The 24,150-nt window shown below is 48.1% G+C and overlaps 1 protein-coding gene across 2 annotated transcripts in view; it reads left to right on the top strand.

The window, feature by feature from the left end:
* The first annotated feature begins 1,558 nt into the window (after window positions 1–1,558).
* TFCP2L1 (transcription factor CP2 like 1) overlaps window positions 1,559–24,150 on the top strand; it is a 66,122-nt gene continuing 43,530 nt past the window's right edge. The window contains exons 1-3 of one of the 2 annotated variants that reach the window (XM_082397909.1): window positions 1,559–1,766; window positions 2,365–2,394; window positions 5,272–5,423. In XM_082397909.1, coding sequence (XP_082254035.1) covers window positions 1,705–1,766; window positions 2,365–2,394; window positions 5,272–5,423 — 244 coding nt within the window. In that variant the 5' untranslated portion in view covers window positions 1,559–1,704. The remainder of the gene's footprint in view (window positions 1,767–2,364; window positions 2,395–5,271; window positions 5,424–24,150) is intronic. The other variant, XM_082397910.1, reaches the window with a different exon arrangement.

Here is a 24,150-nt window from a genome sequence, read left to right as displayed (position 1 = left end):
TGGAGGTTCCCTTGAAATTAACACCCATGCAAGGGATGGGAAGGAAACAGGAGTGTATGAAGAAGGTCCCGTGACAGCTCTGACCGGCCCCACGGGGGATCCTAAGCCTACAATAGCCCATCAGCAGAGATGGCCAGACTTTGATATTTTGTGTGGGTAGTCATTGGGGTCACCCCAACAGGGGGTTACCTTGGGCAAGGAGGCTCTGCAACAGAGCCCCTGGAGTGGAAGACTGAGGGCTGTCTGCTTGTAATCCTGCCTGTGGCTGGTGCAACAAATCCATCCGTGAAGGGGGATCTGAGTGGCAGGAGAGCAGTGGGGAGGTGGTGGGCCCTCAGAGCTGCCCAGAGGAAGTGGGTTGCCAGTTGTGACCAGTGGCTGGAGTGGGGGGGCACCTAGAGAGCAGAGTGAGGGAGGATTTGACTCACCCCAATGCTTGGGGGAGCTGGGAGTTCTGGGCCCCGGTCTCCGGGGGATGTCATTTGCTCTGAATACCAGTCTGGGATAGAACGCGCAGCTCTTCTGCGCCAGGCGCTGGACCAACGTGGGGATGGGGTGGGTGCGAATATCACTCGGGTGTGGGTCATGGCTCTTTGACCTTCACTCCCTCCTAACTGCCCCACCCCCATGACCCACTGTCCACACTCCTTCCAGACTGATCTTTGCAAAAGGCAGATCATACACGCAACTCCTCTGCTGAAAACACACTTAGAATAAAACCCCAGCTGCTTCTTTGCCGGGGCCTGCCAGGCCCTCTTTGATCTGCCCCACTCACCATGCCCGCCTCACCTCCTAAGCTCTCCCCTGGGTCACCCAGCCCCAGGCCATGCCAAAGCAGGTCAGCCGCAGGGCCTTGCTGGTTACTATTGCCCTGCCTAGAACCACTTTCCCTCCGGATATTCACAGAGGCATTTCCTCTGAATCTGTAAGGCCTCAGCTCAAGGTCACATCCTCTAGGAAGCCTTCTCTGATTACTCACTTGATGCATTTCTTTTTTAAAATATTTATTCAGCTAATATTTATTGAGCACTCACTATGTCCCAAGCACTTTTCTAGGCGGTGGGGATAAAACAGTGATTTAGAGTCCAAGCCTTGCCCTCTTGGAGACAATCCATACACAAGCATACATTAAAAAACAAAACAAAATACGATTTCTGAGAGTGTCACAGTGCTATGAAAAAGCAAGAGCAAGGTAAGGGTGCAGGCAGAGCAAGGTCGGGGTCCCTGACATCCAAGCTCACAGCGGCCTCTGCCCAACCGCGGTACCGCTCCGGGGACCCGCCCTGGGCACCCGCCCTGGGGCCGCGCGAGGGGGCGCGCGGAGGAGGCGCGTTGGTGACACACCGGGGCTGCGGTGATGGTTACCTGGGCCCCGCCCCCGGGGGCCGGGATGGAGCCCGGGCCTCAGCCCCCGCCCGCGGCCACGCCGCCCGCTCGTGGTCGCCGCCCTGGAGGCGCGCTCGCTCCCGGGGAGGACGCGCCCGTGCGGGTCACCAGGTGAGGCGGCCGCTGGAGCCATCTCCCGGCCGCGCGGCCTGGGGGCGGGTCCGGCCGAGGCCCCGCCCCGCGGGCAGTCCATAAATGCGCGGGGGGCGGGCGGACCCAGCGGTCGGGAGCGCTGCTGGCAGGTGACCGAGAGAGGTCGGCGCGCCCCGCGTCCCGTCCGCCGCGCGCCTGGGTCGGGCCGGGCTCGGAGCCCCAGCCATGCTGTTCTGGCACACGCAGCCCGAGCACTACAACCAGCACAACTCCGGCAGCTACCTGCGGTAAGGGGCTTGGGCCGAGGTCCGCCGGCCGGGAGCGGGGCGGCCGGGCCGGGGGTCCCGAGCGCCCCCGCCCTTGGGGGACTGAGGGAGAGCCGCCCAGAGTCCCGCCTGCCACCGACGGACCGACCCCAGCGGGACCCGACGCTCAGAGTTGGGGACCCCCCCGGGAGGCGGGTTTGCGGAGCCTGGTGCCCGCGGGGGCTGCTTCCCCGACGACCCCGGCGGGCGCAGAGCGCGCATCTCTGGCCGCAGCCTCTCCGGGGCCGTCCGCCTCCCTGTCTCTCCTCTCCCCGCTCGCGTCGGAGAAGAGGAAACTTCCTGCCGTCGGTCTGGAGCCTGTCCCGGGGAGTCTAGTTCCCTACTCTTTGCCCCTCTCCGCCCGGTCCCTCTCCGGGACTCGCGTCCTCTCCAGTGTCCTTGCTCCGGCCGAGGGGCGAGTGAGCGGCGAGCGCGGCCCTGCGCTGGGCCTCGCGGGCCGGCGGGGGCGGGCGAGGGCTTGGGAGGGAGCGGGTGCCCCCTCCCACCAGGTGGTCTTGCGCGTGTAGGCCCGAGGCCCGCACGTTGATTGCCCTTGATGGAAATCTTTCTTCTTCTGCAGGGATTTGACTAGTGCTCTTCAAAGGGAAAAGTAAGTCCTGCCTGTCTTGCAAAGTTTTCTCCCCTGTCCCCTTGAAGGAAGTGGCACCTCCGTTAGCTTCAGTTCCTGGAGGATTGTTTTTCCCTGTTGTGCAGCTGGCCGGGTACTAATGGGCGGTCATTTCACTTTCTGAACTCGCCTGAACCAGCTGTAGCCTGTCTTTATTTCCATCCTAGTCACAGTTTATGAAATGTGCCTAATTTAACCCAAAGGGCATTTGGTGTGAGCTCAGAGAAAGTGAATTGTGGGACCTAGGTGGGAAGTCGCTGGTACAGACCGCCCCACAGTGAGAGCCCGTCCTGCATGCTTTATTTTATTTTTATTTTTGGTCCCTAGAAGTTCCAAGTCAGATTTAGCAGTCCAGGTGATTTGGAAATCCTGGCTTTTGATAGATATTTGTCCAGTAGTCGTCCCCAAAGGCATCCCCATTCCAGAAGGCAAAGGAGTGATTGGATTTACGTGATATGTCTGCTGTGTTTTATCATGGGCCAGAGCGGTAGGGGATGGCAAAAGTCTAGGGTCTTAATTAAGGACTGATGGCTTCTCTGCAGACCATGGTGATGTCACCAGAGGGAGACTGCTCTGGGGGATGTTAAGCCCACCGGGAAGATTTTTTTTTTTTTTTTGGCCATGCCTTGCGGCTTGCGGGGATCTTACTTCCCCGTGCCCCCTGCAGTGGAAGCGTGGAGTCCTAACCACTGGACCGCCAGGCAAGTCCCCTACTGGGCAGATGTTAATCCCTGGCAGAAGGCTGTGTCTATTCACTTACTTGAAATGCTACAATGGGATACATTTATTGTACTTCACCATGCAGTTTTAGATGTGATTTTGCCTGAATTTTATAGTTTGTGGCCATTCGGTATGTTGCCATAGCTTAGAAATAAGTTTAGAGGTGACCCTGAGTGGAGAAGTGAGTGTATTTAAAACTTCCTGGATACCGAAAATGTCATCCTTTTAGGGAATAATTCTCCTCTTGGGTGGGAGGTGCCCCTGCTCCGGAGATGGGATTTTGGGGAGTACCGCAGATACCTTTTAGGAGTTTGGTATTGCATTTAGTGGGTTGAGGTGGGGTGGGAGTTGGAGTGAAAGGTGCCATAAAGCCATATGGGCTTCTGGGGTCGTTTGGGGAGCATGGATAAAAAAGCATGTTGGTCCACACTCTATTTTTTTTTTTCTTTTGGCCGCACCTAGCAGCATGCGGGATCTTAGTTCCCCGACCAGGGATTGAACCCGCGCCCCCTGCAGTGGAAGTGTGGTGTACTAACCACTGGACGGCCAGGGAAGTCCCCACACTCTATTTTAATTTCACTTCTTGGAAGTTGGGGTGTTCACCCTTGGAGAGGTTGACCTCGGTGAACGCCAAGGTGAGGGTCAGTGAATATGCCTCTGGTCCCCCTGGCTCTAGAGCGAAGGTCTTGTCCTTTTGTTGAGTTTGTGCATTTTATTTTTGGTCCTCTCCTCACTGAGCAGCACCTCTGCAAGTTGTCTCACCTTCCCAGGTAGTGGCCTGTACTCCCTTCTTCCCTCCTTCTGTTTCATGTCCTGGTGACTTTATTCCTCAGCAAATAAGGATGCCAGGCTTGAAACAAGTTACTGTTGAGTGATGGCTCTTACCCACCCTCCTCCCCTTCATCCCTCCCTTTTTTTAAATTTAAAGGCACCAGCCCATGGATTATTAACTTAACGTGGTCTGGGCAAACACAAAATTATGCAATCGCCCGGGAAGCAGGCCTACCTGCTTCTCCCCTGTTCCTAGATAACCTCTTGGGCTGGGAGTGTGCCCCGGTCCGGGCAAAGGAAGGTGTGGGGTGGGAGAGCCAGGGCCGCGGATGGTGGCAGGGGTGGCCCCCCACAGGGGAGGTTTTCCACGTGAGCCCCAAGCCAGACTTTTCCTTCTGAGAGTTGGTCCGACACGTTGGGGTGTGTGCCGGGTCTGTGTTTTAGAGATACTCGTTTATGGTGCTGTATGAGGAGCAGATTATAGCAGTGACTCTGCTGTTTACATAGTGAAGTGGGGTCAGCGAATCTGATTCAGAACCCAGGATGCTCAGAGGGGAGAGGGTTATTAAGATAAGGGCACGGGCACTTTTTTGGCATCGGTGTCCGTGCCATAATCTGTTCCTAATCCAGAGACCTTAACCAAGTCTCTCCTGCTTGCAGGTCATTCATGTTCTCAAGGATTTCTTTTTTCCTTGGGAAGGCACTTAAAAAATACATCTAGAAACAAGTTCTCCAGTCCTAGGCTGATGTGAGGCTGATTTTTTGGATCTGATGGGGATTTTTGTTTAGAGGTGGAGGAAAAGAATCTTTGAGCATCTCAGTGTTTTTCATTTGGATAAGAAAACTGAACAGAAACCAAGGTCCTTCTTGTTTTGTGTTTAGGAGATATTAGTGTGACCCTTAAAATAGGGCTTATGGGCCAGCTGTCCTTTTTTTTAGAAGGGTGGAGGGTTGTCTCAGTTTGGGTGGGTGAAGCAAACAGTTTCTCCATTTGCATGGTTTACAGAGCCCGGAGGACAGGAAGTTGTCTTGGTCTGAGAAGTGGCCAATACTGGAACAGTTTATTTAAAAAGATTAAAAATTTTGTTCGGGTTCTTATTCTAAAAGCCAGACTCTTGCAGATGGCAACCAGGCGGCACCTGAATAAATCTCTCGAAGGTCATGGCGTGAAAGTAGAATCATCCAGGATTGGTCTCCCTCGTTGGAAAGCATCTTAGAGTATCTGTGACATGCGGTGTGGTAGGCTGAACCCGCTTGCTGCACCATGCTGGGCTGCGTTGCCCTTGACACCAAGGTTGGCCACTTGGCCCTGTCTTTGCGAATGGGCTCCGGGGACCCTGCTCCTGACCCCTCCCTCCTGTGTTGCAGCGACGTCCTCGCTCTGCCCATCTTCAAGCAGGAGGAGCCCCAGCTGTCCCCCGAGAACGAGGCCCGCCTGCCGCCCCTGCAGTATGTGCTGTGTGCCGCCACGTCCCCAGCTGTGAAGCTGCACGAAGAGACTTTGACCTACCTCAACCAAGGTAGTGCTGGCGCACCGGGCCAGGGTGGAGCCTGGGGCCTGGGGAGACCGCTCAGGAGTGGGGAGTTGACCTGAATGACCCATTTGGGCCTGTTACCTTGTCAGGGTGGGAGAGTTGGGGTTCGGGAAAGGAGCTCTGGTGTCCTAGCTGTGAGACTTCCTGAGCCTCAGCGTTTTCATCTGAGAAATGGACACATCAGCTATGTTGCACTCAGGCCAAATGAGTGAAGGTTCACATTCCTCGTATGGGCCCTCCAGGGAGCAGATGATACTCAGTGATTGGCAACCATACTTATAATTACTACTTGCTGCGACCACACCTGGTGTCCTTTCCCAGACATAGATTGAGCACCTTTGGTATACAAGGTCAGCTGCCCTTTCTGGAGCTGCACCCGGCAGTGATGGGAAGGCCCATCCTAACGCAGCCCAGGGACCGGATTCCACACGTGCCAGGCAGGAGCCCTTTGTGGCGATGGGGGCAAGCGTGCTCACCGTGTCCTGGGAGAAATGGCACGGGCTTTTGACTTTGCTTTGCAGCCCCAGTGCTTCCCAGCTCTATGGCTTTTCCTCTGAGCCTCAGTGTGTTCACGTGTGAAATGAGAAGTGTCATTTTGTGAGGTTTGAGAGGATGAAGGCGCGTGAAGTGCCTGTTCCATTTCTGATGTCCTTTATCAGGACCCGTGGACCAGTGGCCTAACCGGTGGTGTTTTTGTGGTTTCTGTATGCTATGTGCCTGTGTTTATTGCCCTTCCCCTCTGGGTCACCTCAGACGCCCTGGCATCCAGTGGATTAGTTGCCCCTGTGTTTAAAGTGAGCAGAGCCAAGGGGCAGGGGGATGCAGTACTTTCTGGAAGGGCAGGGGATGGCAGTGTGGTTGCAGTTTATCTTCCACGGGCGGCCTCCTTTCTGCAGAGCTCTGGCTTCCCGATCTGGGGAGCCAGCCGGGGGTGGAAGTCCAGCCTGACCATCAGGCTTACCTCTGACAGCTCAGCTTGCCAGCTTCTGGGCCAGGAACCAGCTCAGAATCAGCAGGTGGCTCGGCTTTGGCCTCTGGATGTGGCCAGGGCAAGGGCATGCTTATCCCTGGGGGTGGCTCTGGGGCCTCAGCTGGTCGCCAAGCCAAGCTCGGTCAGCTGTGGGTGCCTGGCTCAGGCCCTGCGATCTATGTTCCATCTGCTGAGGCTGGTGACCGCTGACGGCAGGTGAGCTGGCCGTGTGGAAGAACGCCTCTGTGTGTCTGTGCTTGTTTAGGGAAAGGCTTTGGCCATTTTCCTTTCTCTTTCACACAAGGTCAAACGCTACCAACTTGTATATCTTGGAGCAGTGGTTTTCCCCTCTGGGCCTCTGCTCTCTTGCCTAAGTGCAGCATGAAGAAACTGGGTGAGGTTTACAGAGAGCTGAGGTCTGGCGGGGTTCTTGTTCCTGGCCCATCCTGGGGTCAGAGGCCCTGCTGGCCCAGCTGCTGGCCCAGTGCGCCCGCCTCCCCCCCTCCCCCATCCGTAAGGCCTTTGACTGCCCCACCTACCTTCCCTCCACCCCATCCCTCCTTTCTTTCAGTCAACTTTCAACAATGTTTGGCAGTCAACACACTAGGTCTTTTTAAAAGAGTTATCCTTTGCTAATATAGAGAAGATAAAAGAGGCAAAAAGAGTTGCCCCTGTGTTAATTTAGTGTATTTGCTTTAGGTCTTTTTTTAAGTTATATGTTCCTGATTAATTTTTTAAAATAAATTTATTTATTTAAATTTTTGACTACGGCGGGTCTTTGCTGCTGCGCGTGGGCTTTCTCTAGCTGCGGCGAGCGGGGGCTACTCTTCGTTGCGGTGCGCGGGTGTCTCACTGCGGTGGCTTCTCTTGTTGCGGAGCACAGGCTCTAGGCGCACGGGCTCAGTAGTCATGGCACACGGGCTCAGTAGTCGTGGCACACGGGCTCAGTAGTTGTGGCACACGGGCTCAGTAGTTGTGGCTCGCAAGCTCTAGAGCGCAGGCTCAGTAGTTGTGGCTCACGGGCTTAGTTGCGCTGCAGCATCTGGGATCTTCCCAGACCAGGGATTGAACCCGTGCCCCCTGCATTGGCAGGTGGATTCTTAACCACTGTGCCACCAGGGAAGTCCCCACAGGGCTTAATCTTAAACTAGCATTTAAATGTAACCTCATTGCTAATGTGGTTGAATATTTAAAATACATTTATTGGTCTTTTAAATTTCTCCATCAGTTAAATTCATGTTCTTTGCACATTTCTTATTGGGATGGTTCCATCTCACGGATTGTAAGAGCATACCCTATATGAAGAATATTAACCTTTTAGCTGCCATATATTGGAAACAATTTTTTCCCTGGCCATTTAACCATATTTATTTTGTGATAACTGTATTTATGGTGTGAGATGTATGTCATGGATAGAAATTGACTTTCAGCATCTATTGTCAAGTCTTTCAGTTTTCTAAAATGATTTTTCTTTTATGTTTAGAATGCCTGCCCACCCCAAAATCAGCTTAGTGGTTTCCTAAAGTTCATGTAATGGTTTCTAAATTTTAACATTGCAATGTGCTTGGAATTCTTTTGGAAACAATAATTAGTCATTTAATGATGATTTTGGATTATTACTATATAAAATATATGTATTTCTTTTTTTCTCCCAGCTTTACCAGTGGGATTTATACTTTCATACGTTACATTTGGAGTTTTGTGACGTGATGTAAAAGTCTAAGTTTACTTATTTTTCTAAATAGTTGACCTACTAGTTAATGCCTAGTTTACCTCTTATTCTCACTGGTTTAAATGCCACTTTCGAAACATTTAAAAAGCTATATTCTAAACTATTGGTCCAGAAACAGACACTTGTGTAGATGTTTGTCCTGTACACCTGATTGTTGCCCCATTTCTAGTTGAACTAATTGTAGCTTGGACGTATGTTTCCCTTTCTGGGAGTAGAAGTTCCTTTTATCATTCTTAGCCATTCTTAGTCACCTATTCTTACAGATGGATTTTACAACCATTGAATCTTCCTTCTATACTTTTTAAAAAAACATTTATGAGATCATATACTTTATAAAGTTGTTTCTTACTTTTATTAAATACTATTCTTGTAATATTTTCTATTGTAAAGCCTCTTAGACATCATTTAAAATGTCTGCATAATATTTCACTATTTTCTCGTATTATTTAAGACTGATTATTGTCATAACTGCTGGGATGAAATATACAATGTAATTACTTGAGTGCCTGTCTCCCATAATAGAATGGAAGCTCTGTGAGGGCAGAGCCATATCTATGTTTTTAACATTGTATCCCCAGCGTTAAGCTTGGTGCCTTGATAGTAGATGCTCTGTAAATATTCAGAAAATTTAAAAATAAGCATGATTTATTTTATTTCCATTTCACTTTTTTCTCTCTCTTTTTGTTTTTTGTTGCTATTATCACTAATGCTGTACTGGATATCTTTTTCAATATACCTTACTTAAAGTAGCTTCTATGCCTATGTCATATGACAAATAAGCATCAGTTTAAAAAAAAAAAGGAGCTTTGACATATCAGTCAACAGTCAGAACCTTTCTGTTTAATTAAAAAGTTTGCTATTAAGTGTTTAATGTTTATTGCATTGGCTATATGATGTTTAGGGCACTATTTCTCTGAGGCCATCCCACGTCTTCTTTCTTGTAATGATGTGTTTAAGGTTCTCCGAAGACATGGAGGGGATGCTGGATCTGTAAATGAAAAAGTCATTTAAACCATTGGATGCTCATTTTTCAGTGCAGTGTCAGACCAATGCCCTCACATCATGGCTTGGATAAGGTGTATTCCTTGTGGGTGTCTTATCACCAAGCCCAACGGCTAGTTTTGGATACAGTGAAAATGGTTTGAGAATCAAAGTACGTGCACTTCCCCTGAAATGGAGTCCTAAGGAGAAGGGGTAGACAGCTGTTGAATGGAGGTCTGCAAACTCCCAGGCCAATCTCTTTGTCAGTGGTCGAAGGTCACTGTGGAGACATCTTTCCCGAAGGCTGTAGCCGGAGGGAAGGGATGAAGTAGGTAAGGTGGTGGGAGAGTCAGGGAGATCAGAAGAAAGAGGACCCCAGGCAATCTGTGTAGGCAATTCTGGCTTTGAGATAAGAACAGCTTTGCAAGAATGGCTCGTTATGGAGAAAACTTTGGAATTTCCTACCAAAGCAACTCTTCGATCTTAAATATAGTGATGGATTTTTCCAACAGTCTTACGTTCATTCATTCATGGAATAAAACTTCCTGTCCATTGGAAAGAGAGGATGGTTCAGTGAGAGAGAGAAAAGCCACGTGCAAAGGCAAGAACAGGCAGGGTGTGGGTGCATTTAAGCACGCTGTTTATGAAGAATCTTAAGCGATTCAGTATGACTAGGGTTTGGAACATGAGGAGGGGTATGAATGATATATGGCTGGAGAGGTAGACCAGATAGCCAAGATCTCCTGCTGCCTTGCTGAGGCTGAGCTATTGGGTGGCCTGCCCTGGGCAGGTCATTTAAACAACCTCCCAGTGCTTGCAACTCCTCGTGTGTAAAAGGAAGGAAATAGAATCCCTACCAAGTATGTGCTACTATGTAGCTAAAATGAGTTAATGCGGGCAGAGCACTGAAAACAGTGTCTGGCACTTTATATGAACTCACATATTAGCTATTATTAATAGTAAAGTGGATACATGTTTCCCCCTAGTCCTATTAGGAAGTTAACATGGTCATCAAATTGGGACCTTGATGTATTTTATTTTTTGCTGCTTTAATCCTTTCTTTTCCTAATTGAAAGATTAACACAGGGTTGGTTCTAGAACTAAGAATTGTACCTCTTAGAACTGAAAGGTGGTCGCTTTGGAATAGGTTAAAGGCAGGAAAGCCTGCTGACCTTTTCTGTTAGTTTTTCATTCACGGTACCACCAGATAATAGACATAACCTGCAGGAGACATTCCTATGCAGGATGTTAAAATACTGTCTTTAAAATTGTGATCACAGAAAGCGCTGGACTCCTACAAGATGTGAGTTGTTGTGTTAGGTAGGGATTACTCTAATTGCGAGGTGAGGACCCTAGCCTTTAGAATTCCCAAAGCACTTTCTGGTATTCTCTTTTGAGTAATTCCCCTAAAATGTATTATTCCCATTTTACAGGCCGAGAGAGGTGAACTCAGGCACAGTTGGGGGGAGCGGTTGAGCACTGATGCGACCGTAAAGGGAATTCTGGGAGGGGCAGGCACCCACTTTTCCTAGGGCTCCCCACAGGCAGGATTCTAGGCTGGCACTTCCAGGAGCCATGCCTGCTGCCTGAAACGCCCGGTGCAGCTCTGAGGGGGCGCGGAGGAGCCTTGCAGGGGAGAAGCTCAGGAAGGAGCCGAAATGGAGCCGGGAGAAAATGCTTCCTGGAACAACACCAAAAACCCCATGATCAGTTTCTCCTGCTCCACCCCCGCCCCTCAGGCTCTCCACCCACCGTGACCTGAGGGAATGGTCAGGAGATAAGAAAGCCCAGCGGGAAGTCTTGTTTTCTCAGATCCTAGAACTGAGGCAGCCTCTGCTCTAGGGGGATCACTTAACCTCTAAAATCCTCGGGTTCCTCACCTGTGGAATTGAGCCGGGTCCCATTTTGTGCGTTGCCTTGAAAATTAAGTGAAGAACAGATGTCTGGCAAATGGTACGCCACATAGCTTCCCCTCTCCCCAATTATATCAGTGACTTTGAATTTAAGGAATGAGGCGAAGGATTAGTTACTTTGTTTGTTATCCTTCCTCCTTAGCTGAACTTTTCTTTCCAGATTAATTTTTAGCCTGAAGTTTGGGAATATAAACTGAGGAAACCAAATGACCCTTCAATACATTACTTTTTTTTTTTTTTAATGCTTTCTCCCTTATTCTTTGAATGTAAAAGTAGCACATACTTCTTGTTAGACAGAACAGCCAAACTGTACAGAAATTTGTACTCTAAAAAGCTTCCCATAATCCCACTTTCCAGATTTTTCTTAGTCATACATTAACCCATGTATGTCTAATTATATAGGCACACATACATATGCACTTATAAGAATGTGTGTCTCTGTAAGAGAAATGAGATAATATTATGTGTACTGTTTTAGCAACTTGATCCCCCCCCCCCCCCAAAAACAGTGTATCCTCAAAGTCTTTCCATGTGGGTACATTAAAAACAAACAAACAAAAAAGCTGATCTTTACTGGTTACATTGTGATCCATTGTATGGATGTTGTGTAATTTGTTCTCTTGAGGAACATTAGGCTTGTTTCCCTTTTTTTCATAATTACACCCAGCACTCCAGTGATTATCCATGTACACGTATCTTTGTGCTTAAACAGGAGTGAGAATATCTGTAGAATAAATATCCAGAAATAGAATGGCTGGCACAACATTGTGATAGCATCTGCCATATTGCCAAGCAATGGAGTCAATGGAGTTGCACCAATTTGTAGTTTTACGAACGATAACTATCTGAATAATTGTTTATTTCCTCCTCATTTACCATTGCTCCTCCATCCTTACACACCTGGAACATAAACTCCCAGAGGGCAGAGACCTGGGTATCTTGTTCACTGCTAGTCCTAATACAGTGCCTGGCTCACAAAACTTCTTTTAATGAATGGACAATGTCTATTTTTCTATCCTTTTGCCAACACTTTTTAACCTTTGTTAATTAGCGGGGAAAATATAAAGTATTCCTCAATACCTTCCTCACTTCCTCAATGATGCTGAATAGTTTTTCATATTTGATTTGATTGTTTCTATGCTTTTTCGCCTTTCATCTGATTTACCCATTTTTCAAGTGGGATTTTTCATCATTTTTTATTTATTTGTAAGGGCTCTTTGCATATGTGGGATAATGTGTTAGAAATATTTTCCCACGCTTTCATATATTTTATTCATTTTTCTTTCATTTGTTTGCTTGTTCTTTATTTTACATAATAAAAGTTTTAATGAATTTTTATGTGATCAGGCTTATTGGATTTTAATGTTTCACGTCCCATTTGGGAAAGGCCTTCTCCACTTTAAGATCTTAATAGTATTCACCTGTTTTTATTTTTTTACTTTTAAATTAAAAAAAATTTTTTTTTTAATTTAAAAAAATTTTTGGCCACACTGTGCGGCTTGCAGGATCTTAGTTCCCTGACCAGAGATCGAACCCCAGTCCCAGCACTGAGAGCACCACCGAGTCCTAACTACTGGACCTCCAGGGAATTCCATTTTTTAAAAAATCAAAAAAAAATTTTTTTATTCACCTGTTTTTTAGAAATGTTGTCCCCCCCACCCCCACCCCTGCCACCAAACCTGGGTCTTTCACACTTTGGCACTTATTTTGGTATGGAAGGAATGAAGTGGGAATCCAACTCTGTTACTTTCCAAATGACCATCATATTGCCCCAAAATAACTTATTGAACAGGGAACTTTCATTTGGTAGAATATGCAGCCATTAAAAAGCATGAAGTAGATCCTTATGTATATCCATGAAGGATATTCAGCATGTGCTATTAAATTAACAAACAAAACAAAAAAACCTTTCTCTTTGTTGGTAACACCAATTTGGATAACGCTGTTAATTATCCGTTCTTAGAAACTTGGTGGCAGATTGAAAGCCAGGAATTTTGGAGCTGGATACACCCATGTTTCAATTCCTGGCTCTCTGTTCTTTCCCAAGTTACCAAACCTGTCAACTGTGTTTTCTGTAAAATACAGAACAACTTCAGGTGTTGTCTTGAGAATTAACTGAGGTATTGGTTATTGTTGTTTGTTTTTGCTGTGCAAGGATACTTTATTTTGGCTCCATAAAATTTGGAAATGTTTCCTCAGCAAAGAATTTTATAAACCACACAACAAAGCTTAAATAAAAAACCCAGAAATTAAGGAACAAATGTTTTCCCAAATGTCAACTCCTCATAATTCATTTATGAATTAATCAGCTAATAAAATACTAAGAAGTGAGCTAGGGTTTTGGTTGTTGATTTGGTTTATTTATTTCTTTGGTTTTTTTTTTTTTAATCATGTTTTTCTTTTTCTTTTTTAACATATATATATATATTTTTTTTTAATTAATTAATTTATTTTATTTTTGGCTGTGTTGGGTCTTTGTTGCTGCGTGCGGGCTTTCTCTAGTTGCGGTGAGCGGGGGCTACTCTTCATTGCAGTGCGCGGGCTTCTCGTTGTGGTGGCTTCTCTTGTTGGGGAGCACGGGCTCTAGGCACGCAGGCTTCAGTAGTTGTGGCACGAGGGCTCAGTAGTTGTGGCTCACGGGCTCTAGAGCACAGGCTCAGTAGTTGTGGCGCACGGGCTTAGTTGCTCCGCGGCATGTGGGATCTTCCTGGACCAGGGCTCGAACCCGTGTCCCCTGCATTGGCAGGTGGATTCTTAACCACTGTGCCACCAGGGAAGTCCTTTTTTCTTTGTTTTTAAGACCAACATTTATTGAAATAAATAGGAGCTTCCTTGTACAGATTTCTTATCACAGCTCAGCGTAGAGAAATGATTTTTTAATGTTTCAAAGGTCTCCTGGTCGTGTCAAATGTCAGTTGTGCTTTAAGCAATGGTGGACCATTTAATTAAATTAAGATAGAATACTTAGACAATCTAATTCCACGGGGTCCAATGAACTAGGAATGACATATTCTTAAGAATTATGTAAGGGAATTCCCTGGTGGTCCAGTGGTTAGGACTTGGCGCTCTCACTGCCAGGGCCCCAGGTTCCATCCCTGGTCAGGGAACTGAGATCCCGCAAGCTGTGTGGTGCAGGAAAAAAAAAAAAAAAATTACGTTAAAAATTAAAGAAAACCAGACAGCTCAAGGTAAGGAATTTAACGCTTTTCTATGTACGGGAAGATGCAAGAGCCTGGGCTGATTGAAATCATTCCTTTGGTATGCACCTTAGCTACCTAGGGTCAGTATCCTATACTTTCTCATCCTGAGTCTCCTCGGGGTGCGTCATTGGGGGGTGACTGCAGCGGCTGAGGCCGCAACATCCTTTGTTTACTGATGGCAGGCAACATTTCTTCACTGACCTCCAGAAACACTATATTAGAAATTATAATATGAGAACAAATGCAGCATCGATGAAGCAACGCATTAAATGGAGTTGGCCTCCATCAGGATTAATTTAAAGAGAAGACACATCAGCTGTCCTGCCGTGCTGGTACGTGTTCAGAGGTTGGCTGCTGTAAATCTGAATCCAGCCTCCACATTATCCTGAATCATTGTGCTTTTTCTTTTGCTCCCCTGGGGACCTGATGATGCAGGGATGTCCCGATCTGTTTTCAATGGAGGTTTTATTATTTTTCAGGCATTGTGAGGCCAAAAGATAAGGAGACATTACCATGAAAAAGACAGTTTGTTACTCACGGTTCCGGAGTGGAAGGCCTTAGGGAGAAGCACCAGGGTCAGTCAGGAGGCAGAGGGAATGAGGGGAGAATCTGGGCAAGACCCTTTCTGGTGGTCTCTAGGGGAAGGAATGGGTGAGGCAGAGAAAGCAGGTTTAGGATTGGCTCTGGGGCAGAAAGGCCGTCCCTGGGTGTCTGGTACCCACCCAGCTCTGGAGTGATTAGGGCAGGGGGCTGGTGGCCTGGAGCGTGACGTGCTGGGAAAACCTGATAGAGCAGGGGATGGGCTAGAGTGTGAACTCTAGGTTAGTTTGCATATGAAAAGCATCCTCTAGGCTAGTCATTTACTATCCCTGAGAATTGGCCAGCCCTGGGAGGGGCTGCCTACCCAGGGTTCACAGGGCTCCAGATGTCAAAGCATCAGAAACACATGGTTCATTTAAAATTACCTGACCTTCTTGGGCACTGCCTTGGGCTGCAGGTTGAGTTACACGCACAAGGGGGCCACTTGGGAAAAGCTGGATTTCCTATTCTTTTCTTTAAATTTCTTTTGGCCTTGTCGCGCAGCTTGTGGAATCTTAGTTCCCCGACCAGGGGTTGAACCCACACCCTTGGCAGTGAGAACGCAGAGTCCTAACCCTGGATCGCCAGGGAGTTCCCTGGATTTCTCATTCTAAGTCAGCCATTTTCACTTGTGAGTGTTTTCCCCCCTTCAGATTGAGCTTTCTCTCAGGCTATACAACCCTCAACAAACTCTCTTTCCTTTTTTTTCCTAATTGAAGTATAGTTGATTTACAATGTGTTAATTTCTGCTGTACAGTAAAGTGATTCAGCTGTACATATATATACATATATTCTTTTTTAAAATTAATTAATTAATTTTTGGCTGCGTTGGGTCTTTGTTGCTATTCACGGGCTTTCTCTCTGGTTGCAGTGAGCGGGGGCTACTCTTCATTGCGGTGCGCGGGCTTCTCATTGCGGTGGCTTCTCTTGTTGTGGAGCATGGTCTCCAGGCGCGCAGGCTTCAGTAGTTGCTGCACGTGGGCTCAGTAGTTGTGGCTCACGGGCCCTAGGGCGCAGGCTCAGTAATTGTGGCTCACGGGCCTAGTTGCTCCGTGGCATGGGGGATCTTCCTGGACCAGGGATCGAACCTGTGTCCCCTGCATTGGCAGGAGGATTCTCAACCACTGCGCCACCAGGGAAACCCCTCTCAAGATTTTTTTAAGGAAATATTTAAGTTAATAGCATCACTGAGTCTCTTCAGAATGACCTGTGACTGATGACCTTGGCCTGCGTTTTCTGACTCACTCTTTTGGCTGATGCCAAGTTGCCATCATTCATGTAATCTCTCAAGAGAGCAGGTGAGGTTATCATCTTTAGAGGTTTTAGCTGACTTGCTGTATCATTGCCCTCCTGTTCCCTTTGTGTGAAGTTTTCCAGCTCTTTCTGTGTTTTTTCCTCTCTCCCATCCTTTCCGTCCCTTTAGAATACGTTCTACGTTCTTCCGAGACATCTTTATGACGTTCTGGGCCCCAGTCACTTGCGACTGGAAGGGTATTTCTTTTAATATTTATTTATTCATTTCTTCGGTTGCACTGGGTCTTAGTTGCAGCAGGCATGCTCCTTAGTTGCGGCATGCGAACTCTTAGTTGCGGCATGCATGTGAGATCTAGTTCCCTGACCAGGGATTGAACCCAGGCCCCCTGCACTGGGAGCGTGGAGTCTTAACCACTGTTAAGGGAAGTCCCGTGACTGCAAGGATTTTGATGCCTCTGCCAGTGACTGTGTCTGGCCTTCCAGACGAGCCATCATCACTCCATGGAATGAAATTTTGGGGGACCTGCTTTCTATTCTCAGTCAAGGTGCAAAGGTGGACCTAGTCGCATCTTTATTAAGTGCCTCCAAGCATTCAGAAACAGAGTTTGTAACGTCCAAGGACTATCCCCTGCTGCAGTGGACTTGAGGGCTTCTGGAACGAGTGTTATCTGCTAACTGATGAAACACTCTTCAAAAGCGCTTTTGGCTAGTTTGATTCCCGTCACCCTCCCCCAACCCCGCAAAGTACCTTGGCTTTTTTTTTTTTTTAACATCTTTATTGGAGTATAATTGCTTTACAATGGTGTGTTAGTTTCTGCTTTATAACAAAGTGAATCAGTTATACATATACATATGTTCCCATATCTCTTCCCTCTTGCGTCTCCCTCCCTCCCACCCTCCCTATCCCACCCCTCTAGGTGGTCACAAAGCACCGAGCTGATCTCCCTGTGCTATGCGGCTGCTTCCCATTAGCTATCTGTTTTACATTTGGTAGTGTATATATGTCCATGCCACTCTCTCACCCTGTCACATCTTACCCTTCCCCCTCCCCATATCCTCAAGTCCATTCTCTAGTAGGTCTGTGTCTTTATTCATACAGAGTGAAGTAAGTCAGAAAGAGAAAAACAAATACAGTATGCTAACACATATATATGGAATCTAAGGGAAAAAAAAAAAAAGATCATGAAGAACCTAGTGGCAAGATGGGAATAAAGACCTTGGCTTTTTACTGTAAAAATAGTCAAAGCAGCGCATGCCAAAATTTCCAGGAGAAAATCAAATGGACTTGCGCTTCGTGCCCATAATTTGGACAACTTCATAGGAACATTTCTGATCAGAGCAGGTCTGCCCCTGGTCAGCGGCTTGGGGGCTACAACTGCCTGCCTGGAGCCTTGAGTGTCCTACTCCTAAACCAAACGTGGACCTGGCCACCAGGACAGACCATCAGTTTGGGGGAGGTGGTATCAGGTTTAATTGACTTCACTCTGGTCACTGCACAGGTAGGAAGGGTTATACTTTGTATGGCATTGTGGGAAGATAAGTTTTAAGTTTTTTTTTTTATTGAAATGTAATTGATTTACAATGTTGTGTTAATTACTGCTGTACAACAAAGTGATTCAGTTATATTAATATATACATTCTTTTTTTAAATATTCTTTTCCATTATGGTTTATCATAGGATATTGAATATAGTTCTCTGTGTTATACAGTAGGACCTTGTTGTTTATCCATTGGGAAGATAATTTAAGTGCCAGGTCTGTAAGTGGGTCTCAGAAAGTGTTATTTCCCTTCTGCCACTAAATTTGGCTGCTTGGAGGGAAGGGGAGCAGGAAGAAAGGTCAGGAGTAGATGGACCCACTTTGCTCTGTGTAAATCAGCTCCTGAGTTAGGTTTCAGGGACCACTGAACTATGGTTAGAATCACTACTTAGAAGAATGTGTCTAGAAAACAAATATATGGTTACCAAAGGGGAAAGGAGGGGAGGAGAGGGATAAATTAGCAGTTTGAGATTAGCAGATACAAACTACTATATATAAAATAGATAAACACCAGGGCCCTACTGTCTAGCACAGGGAACTATATTCAGTATTTTGTAATAAACCATAATGGAAAAGAATCTGAAAAAGAATAGATACATGTATAACTGAATCACTTTGCTGTACAGTAGAAACTAACACAACATTGTAAATCAACTATACTTCAATTAAAAAAAACGTGTACAGATTCTCTGCTCTGAATGAGGAAGGGGTTTTGTGTCTTGTTTTAAAGGAGTTGCTGTACACGAGTAGGTACCATGATCTGTCCAACCCCTTCCTTTCCCAAGAGAAGGAAGAAGCCCAGAGGAAAGGTGGAATGTTCCCGGGCCAGGCGTGAACCCCGGGCTGGACAGATCTGGAGTCTGTTGAGGCCACAGGGAGAGGGGGAAATGCTTCTTTGTGTCAGTTAAGAGCTGGTGTCCCTACCTCATTCTTCTCCAGACTCTGTGTCCCTCTCACAGTTCCCCATGGGACACTCTTCCCTTGCAAGGCCCTCCAACAAGGAAACCTATCGTTTGGGTGGATTGGTGTTGACTTGGTTGGAGACCAGAGGTGGACAGCTGGCCTCCCTTCCCCCCTTCTCCTTTGCCCCTTTCCTGATGGGGAAAGAGAGGTCTGGAGGGCGGACCTGACTTACCAGCGTGTGCAGTGCGTTCCTGACGGTCTCTTAGAGAGCAAACTTGTCTTCTCTCCAGAGTGGCTCCGGGGCAGTGTTTGGGCCTCGGACCACCAGCATCAGGGTCTCCTGGAGTGTGTGCTTCCTTCCGTGTTAGAGCTGCGAGGGGCAGGAATCCGTTTTCGCCAAGCACCCCTGTGATTGATGCTTAGGTATTCTTGGGTTTGAGAGCCACTGCCTTGAGGGTACTGCTGTTCTCCACCTCTTCCAGAAAGAGAGACCCGGACCTTGCGAGGACAGGGTGGGCCCTGCCCCACTCATGGCTCTGTGCTCTGCAGGTCGGGGTCTCCCTTGTGCCCAGCGAGGTGCTCTGTGCTCAGGCAGACTTGGGAGGTTCTTGACCTTCCTCACGAGGAGAGCACATGGTCTCCATCCAGTGACCAGGTCCCAGTCACTTCCATTGGATGGTTAGGGGACCCTGTTTGTCTTGAGTGGGAAGGACAGACCACACATGCTCTGGGAATTCACAGAGGTGGGCCGGAGGAGATTCCTAAGTATTAGGGCTGGAGGGGGCCTGAGATGCCATCTCTGATGTCCTGCTACTGAAAATGTCCATGGACCCGTGTCACCTGAAAGCTGGTTAGAAATGCAGAATCTGGGGTCTGCTGCAGGACACCTGAATCAGATCCCGCATTTTCCTGCAAGTGACCAGGTGATTTATGAACATTTTGAGAAGCTCTGATCTAGCCTGTCCACCCCGCATCCCGCCCCCCTGTATCGTATAGGTGGTAAACAGAGGCCCGGAGAGGCTGTGTGACTTGCCTCAGGTGACAGAGTGGGATTTCCATCTGGTCCCTCTCTTTTTAAAGTTGCCTTAGAATGCAATGCACATACCATATACATTCACATACCTGTTTAAGTGTACAATTCATTGTTTTTTAGTTTAGTCAGTTAAATATGTTAAACCATCACCACAACTAATTTTAGAGCATTTTTGTCCCCCTAAAAGAAACTCTGCACCTAGTAGCAGTCAGTCTTCGTTTTCTTCCTCTTCACCTGCCGTCCCCCAACTCTCCAAGCCCTAGGCAACCACTAATCTGCTTTCCATCTATAAATTTGCCTATTCTGCCATTTAATTTAATCGGTATCATGCAAAGGGTGGTCTTGTGGGACTGACTTCTTTTACTTAGGATAATGATTTCAAGGGCTAGCCACAATGTAGCATGAATCAGAACTTCCTTCCCTTCTGCTGCTGAATAATATTGCATTGTGTGAACGTACCTCATTTTATTTACTCTTTAGTTGATGGACATTTGGGTGGTTTCCACTTTTTTGGCTATTATGAATGTACTACTGTGAATCTTCAGGTGCAAGTTTTGGTGTGGACCTATGTTTTCATTTCTCACGTGTATGCACTTAGGAGCAGCATTTCTGGGTCCTATGGCTACTGTCCGTTTAGCTTTATGAGGACCTGCCAGGTCCTATTTTCCAAGGCAGCTGCACGAGTTTACATCGTACCAGCAGTAGAGGAAGGTTCCAGTTTCTCCACATCTAGCGCTTTTTATTGTCTATCGTTTTGATGGAATAAAGGGTGGGGTGATGGAGGCCTCTTCAGCCATTTGCCGGCCTCAACAGAGCAGGTGACCTCAAGGCAGGATTGCTGCTGGGTCTCAGGAGCAAACTGAAGCCAGAGAGGCTCCAGCGCTGTGAGGATGCTCTGAGGGTCTGTCTGCCTTATGCTGTCCGTGCCCACCGGCTTCCCTGTGTCCATGGCCAGAGGGCAGACGGTGAAGCCACCAGACGCCCCTGGATCACAGGTCCTCAGCGCCCCCCACCCCCAGAGGGGCTGCTGCGCCCATCCCCTGGTTCCAGGAGGGTAGACCAGATGCTCACCCGAGAGCTGCATCAGTGTGGCTGCCCGCCCCCCACCCCCCGCCCCTTGCCCTTTCTCTACTCTAAACAGAGCCTGAGGATGGAGCACTTCCCTGAGATGGTCCCTAGGTGCCCACTCTCCTGGGTGGCCTGGGGGGGAGGCTTCGGCTGCCTTGGGGCTGCCCTGACAAGCCCGGTCTGCCCCACAGTGACTGCCCCAGGGTGTCCTCCATGTACCAGAGGCCGAGACCGAAAACGGGGCTGCCCGGGGCCAGATGGTGGTGGTTGGAATATGATCGACCGGGAGGGTCTGGCTCCCACTTTCAAGATCAAGGGCCTGTGTGAGCCTATGAACAGCCCTAGCCACGGCATACGGTTCCTGCTGGGCTGAGCATGGAGGGAGATGCCCGAGTGAGTCACAGTTCTGACCTTATCTTAGAGATTTGGTTTTCTACCCTGTGCTGTCCTTTGTGCTACTAACTTACCTGTTTACTCCCCTCCCACCTGTGTAGGAGGGTACCTGTTTCTCCACATCCTTACCTGGACTCTGTATTATCAGCCTTTTGAATCTTGTCTAAGAGGCACACAGAAAATAAGCTCCTGATTTTGATTTGCATTTCCTTCTTTTCCATCATGAAAAAAATGAGTGAAACTGAGCCAAGCCCTTTGCATTTCTTTTACTTTTTAAAAAACTGGCGGTTTATGTCCATCGCCCATTTTTCTCCTGCCCTTTTGCGTATCGAGCTACAAGGACCATGGTATTAGGTTGAACCGAATGCGGTTACCATTTTGTAAGTCGTAACGGGTTGCCTATCTGCAGTTTCACGTTACTCATTTTCATAGATTAAGGATTCAGTTTAGCAGGGCGGCTAGATAAAAGTTCAACGTGTAGAAAAGTAGTGAATTTCCTGTGAACCAGCAACAACCAAGCGTAAAATGAAACAGGGAAAAGAGATAACCATTCCTAGTACTGAGAGCAAATCAAACAATTTTAGAAGATGCTGATCAAGCGTCTAGGGGTCTAGACACCCCGGATTCGGAATCAGCCAGCAGTGTGTATGAGTGTGGGTCCCAGTCAGGTCTACCATTCCCCAGTTCTGGGTGGGGCTGGAGGAGCCTTAGCATTTTGGGGAACAAGGAGAGACTAACTGAGACTTAGTCTAAATTAGAACTAGTACTACTGCTAACTCCTGCTTACCTTTTACCCAGCTTTTCATAACGTGAACATCTTGTATAAACACGGTACGGTGATTGAAACCAGGCAATTGCATGGGCATGATTCTGTTCCCTCTTCTGTGTCTTTATTTGAATTTTATCTGTTCCTCCACGATTCTCCTGTTTCTGTTCTGGATTCCAATCCAGGATCCCACATGGCATTTTGTTGTTATATCTCCTCCAATCTGTGATAATTTCCCAGTCTTTCTTTTTCTTCCATGACCTTCAGGCTTAAAAAGTGGTCACCGGTTATTTTGTAGCATGCCCCTCAATCTGGGTTTGTCTGATGTTTTTAGATGATGATATTGAGATTATTGCATTTTGGGGTTGAAGTGACGTGACGCCCTTGCCAGGGCATCATACTGGGGGATCATGACACCGACATGTCTTACTGCTGTTGGCATTAACCTTAATGATTGAGTGGTGTCTGCCAGGCTTCTCTGCTGCAAAGTTACAATGTTCCCCTTTGTAACTAATAAATATTTTGGGGAGGAGGAGATAATTCTTTCTACATCTAGTAATTGAAATGCTACTGTAAGAAAGAGCTTTCTCTTCTCTACCACTAATTTATTTATTCACTTATTTATTATATCAGTATAGACTAGTGGATATTAATTTTATTCTCTGTGTTGAAATTCAACACTATTGTTATCTATTTTGTTTCTGAAATTGTTCCAGTTGTGGCTGTTGGGAGCTCCTTCAGACTGGCTCTTATGATGCTGTGACACACCTCCATCCTTTTTTTTTAAAATTAATTAATTAATTAATTTATTTATTATTTATGGCTGTGTTGGGTCTTCGTTTCTGTGCTAGGGCTTTCTCTAGCTGCGGCAAGCGGGGGCCACTCTTCATCGCGGTGCGCGGGCCTCTCACTGTCGCGGCTGCTCTTGTTGCGGAGCACAGGCTGCAGACGCGTAGGCTCAGTAATTGTGGCGCACGGGCCCAGTTGCTCCGCGGCATGTGGGATCTTCCCAGACCAGGGCTCGAACCCGTGTCCCCTGCATTGGCAGGCAGATTCTCAACCACTGCGCCGCCAGGGAAGCCCTCCATCCTTTTTTTGAGCGTTTCCCCACTTATGGCACCGCAAGATGCTTAACACAAGCTGAGCATCTTATGTTCTCCGGGCCCTGCGCCCCGGAAACAATCCCTTCTCGAAGGGGTCTCCAGGATACGATGTCCTCTTCTGCTGTGGTACAGGCACACGCATATTTACTGTCTTCCAGGTATTTATTGGGGGCGCGCTGTATGCCAGGCACGGCCTAGTCCCTGGCATTTGTACGTGGCTGCCAGGAGGTTAAGGCTCAAGGTCACACAGGTGATGGGCCGTCAGGATCAGGACTTGGGTGTGTGGCTTTGCACCAAAGCCTTGTGTGTGAGCGCTCTGTGTCACACACTTGCCCGAGACCACACGTACGCAAGTGACAAGACAGACCACCCTTGCTGAAGACACTGTGGCCTTGCGCTTTCCCCGTCTGCTATTATTTTGGGACTGCTGGCGTCCAGCCGTCCGTTCCCTGAGAGGTAACGATGGCTTCCATTATGTTTTATGTGACATTAATTACCCAAAGCAGTAACTGTTGGAAAGTAAACAACCTGTAAATCTTGGTTGGCCGGCCCGGGCAGCTGCCTCCTGTTCTTGGGAACGCGGTGATCTGGGCAGGAGGCCCTGCGCTGGTTCCACTGGCTGGCCAGAGCTACGCTGCTGGAGCACCCAGTGGGCACGGCCCCGGGGCAGGTGGCTGGCAGGGCGGGGGTGTGTCTGCCCTGGGCACCCCCTCCCCCAGACGGTTCGGAAGAGAGTCAGGTAGCCTGGGGGCTTGTTCCAGCTGGGCTTCCTGGGGCTGGGTGACCTTGAATGGCCTTGGGCGGCCAGGCTGCTCAGTGCTGGAGCAGTGGGGAGGGCGTGCGGCACCCAGGACAGTGGCTGGGCCCGGGGGAGGCTCTACGCTTGTTGGTTGGAGGTGGTAGTCGCGATGGGCACTTGCTGAGCCCTTCCTCCCTGCCAGGCTGCAGGTGCATGATCTTATTTCCTCCCCACAAACCGCAAGAACATTTTGCACATGTAGAGAGTGATGTACAAAAAGGTTCGAGAACTTGCCCAGGACTTGGGAGGGTCTGACTCTACCCCAGTGTGTCTGCCCTGACCCCGCTCTCCTCCCCCCGCCCGTCCTGGGCCAGGCCACAGGCCGCCGAGTCTTCGCCACTAACTTGCGGTGTCACCTCGGGCACATCCGCAGCTCCCTGGGCCTGGGTGTCCTTACCCCCAAAGTGGACACAGGGATCCTGGACGGCAGGTTCTCCGGTGGCCGCCCAGAGAGACCTGCGGATCTGACCTCGTCTGCCT

The sequence above is a fragment of the Balaenoptera borealis genome (assembly GCF_965194805.1).
Source record: "Balaenoptera borealis genome assembly, chromosome: 6".
Classification (NCBI taxonomy): domain Eukaryota; kingdom Metazoa; phylum Chordata; class Mammalia; order Artiodactyla; family Balaenopteridae; genus Balaenoptera; species Balaenoptera borealis.
The sequence above is the reverse complement of the archived record's forward strand: the minus strand, read 5'-3'. Positions and strand labels throughout refer to the sequence as shown.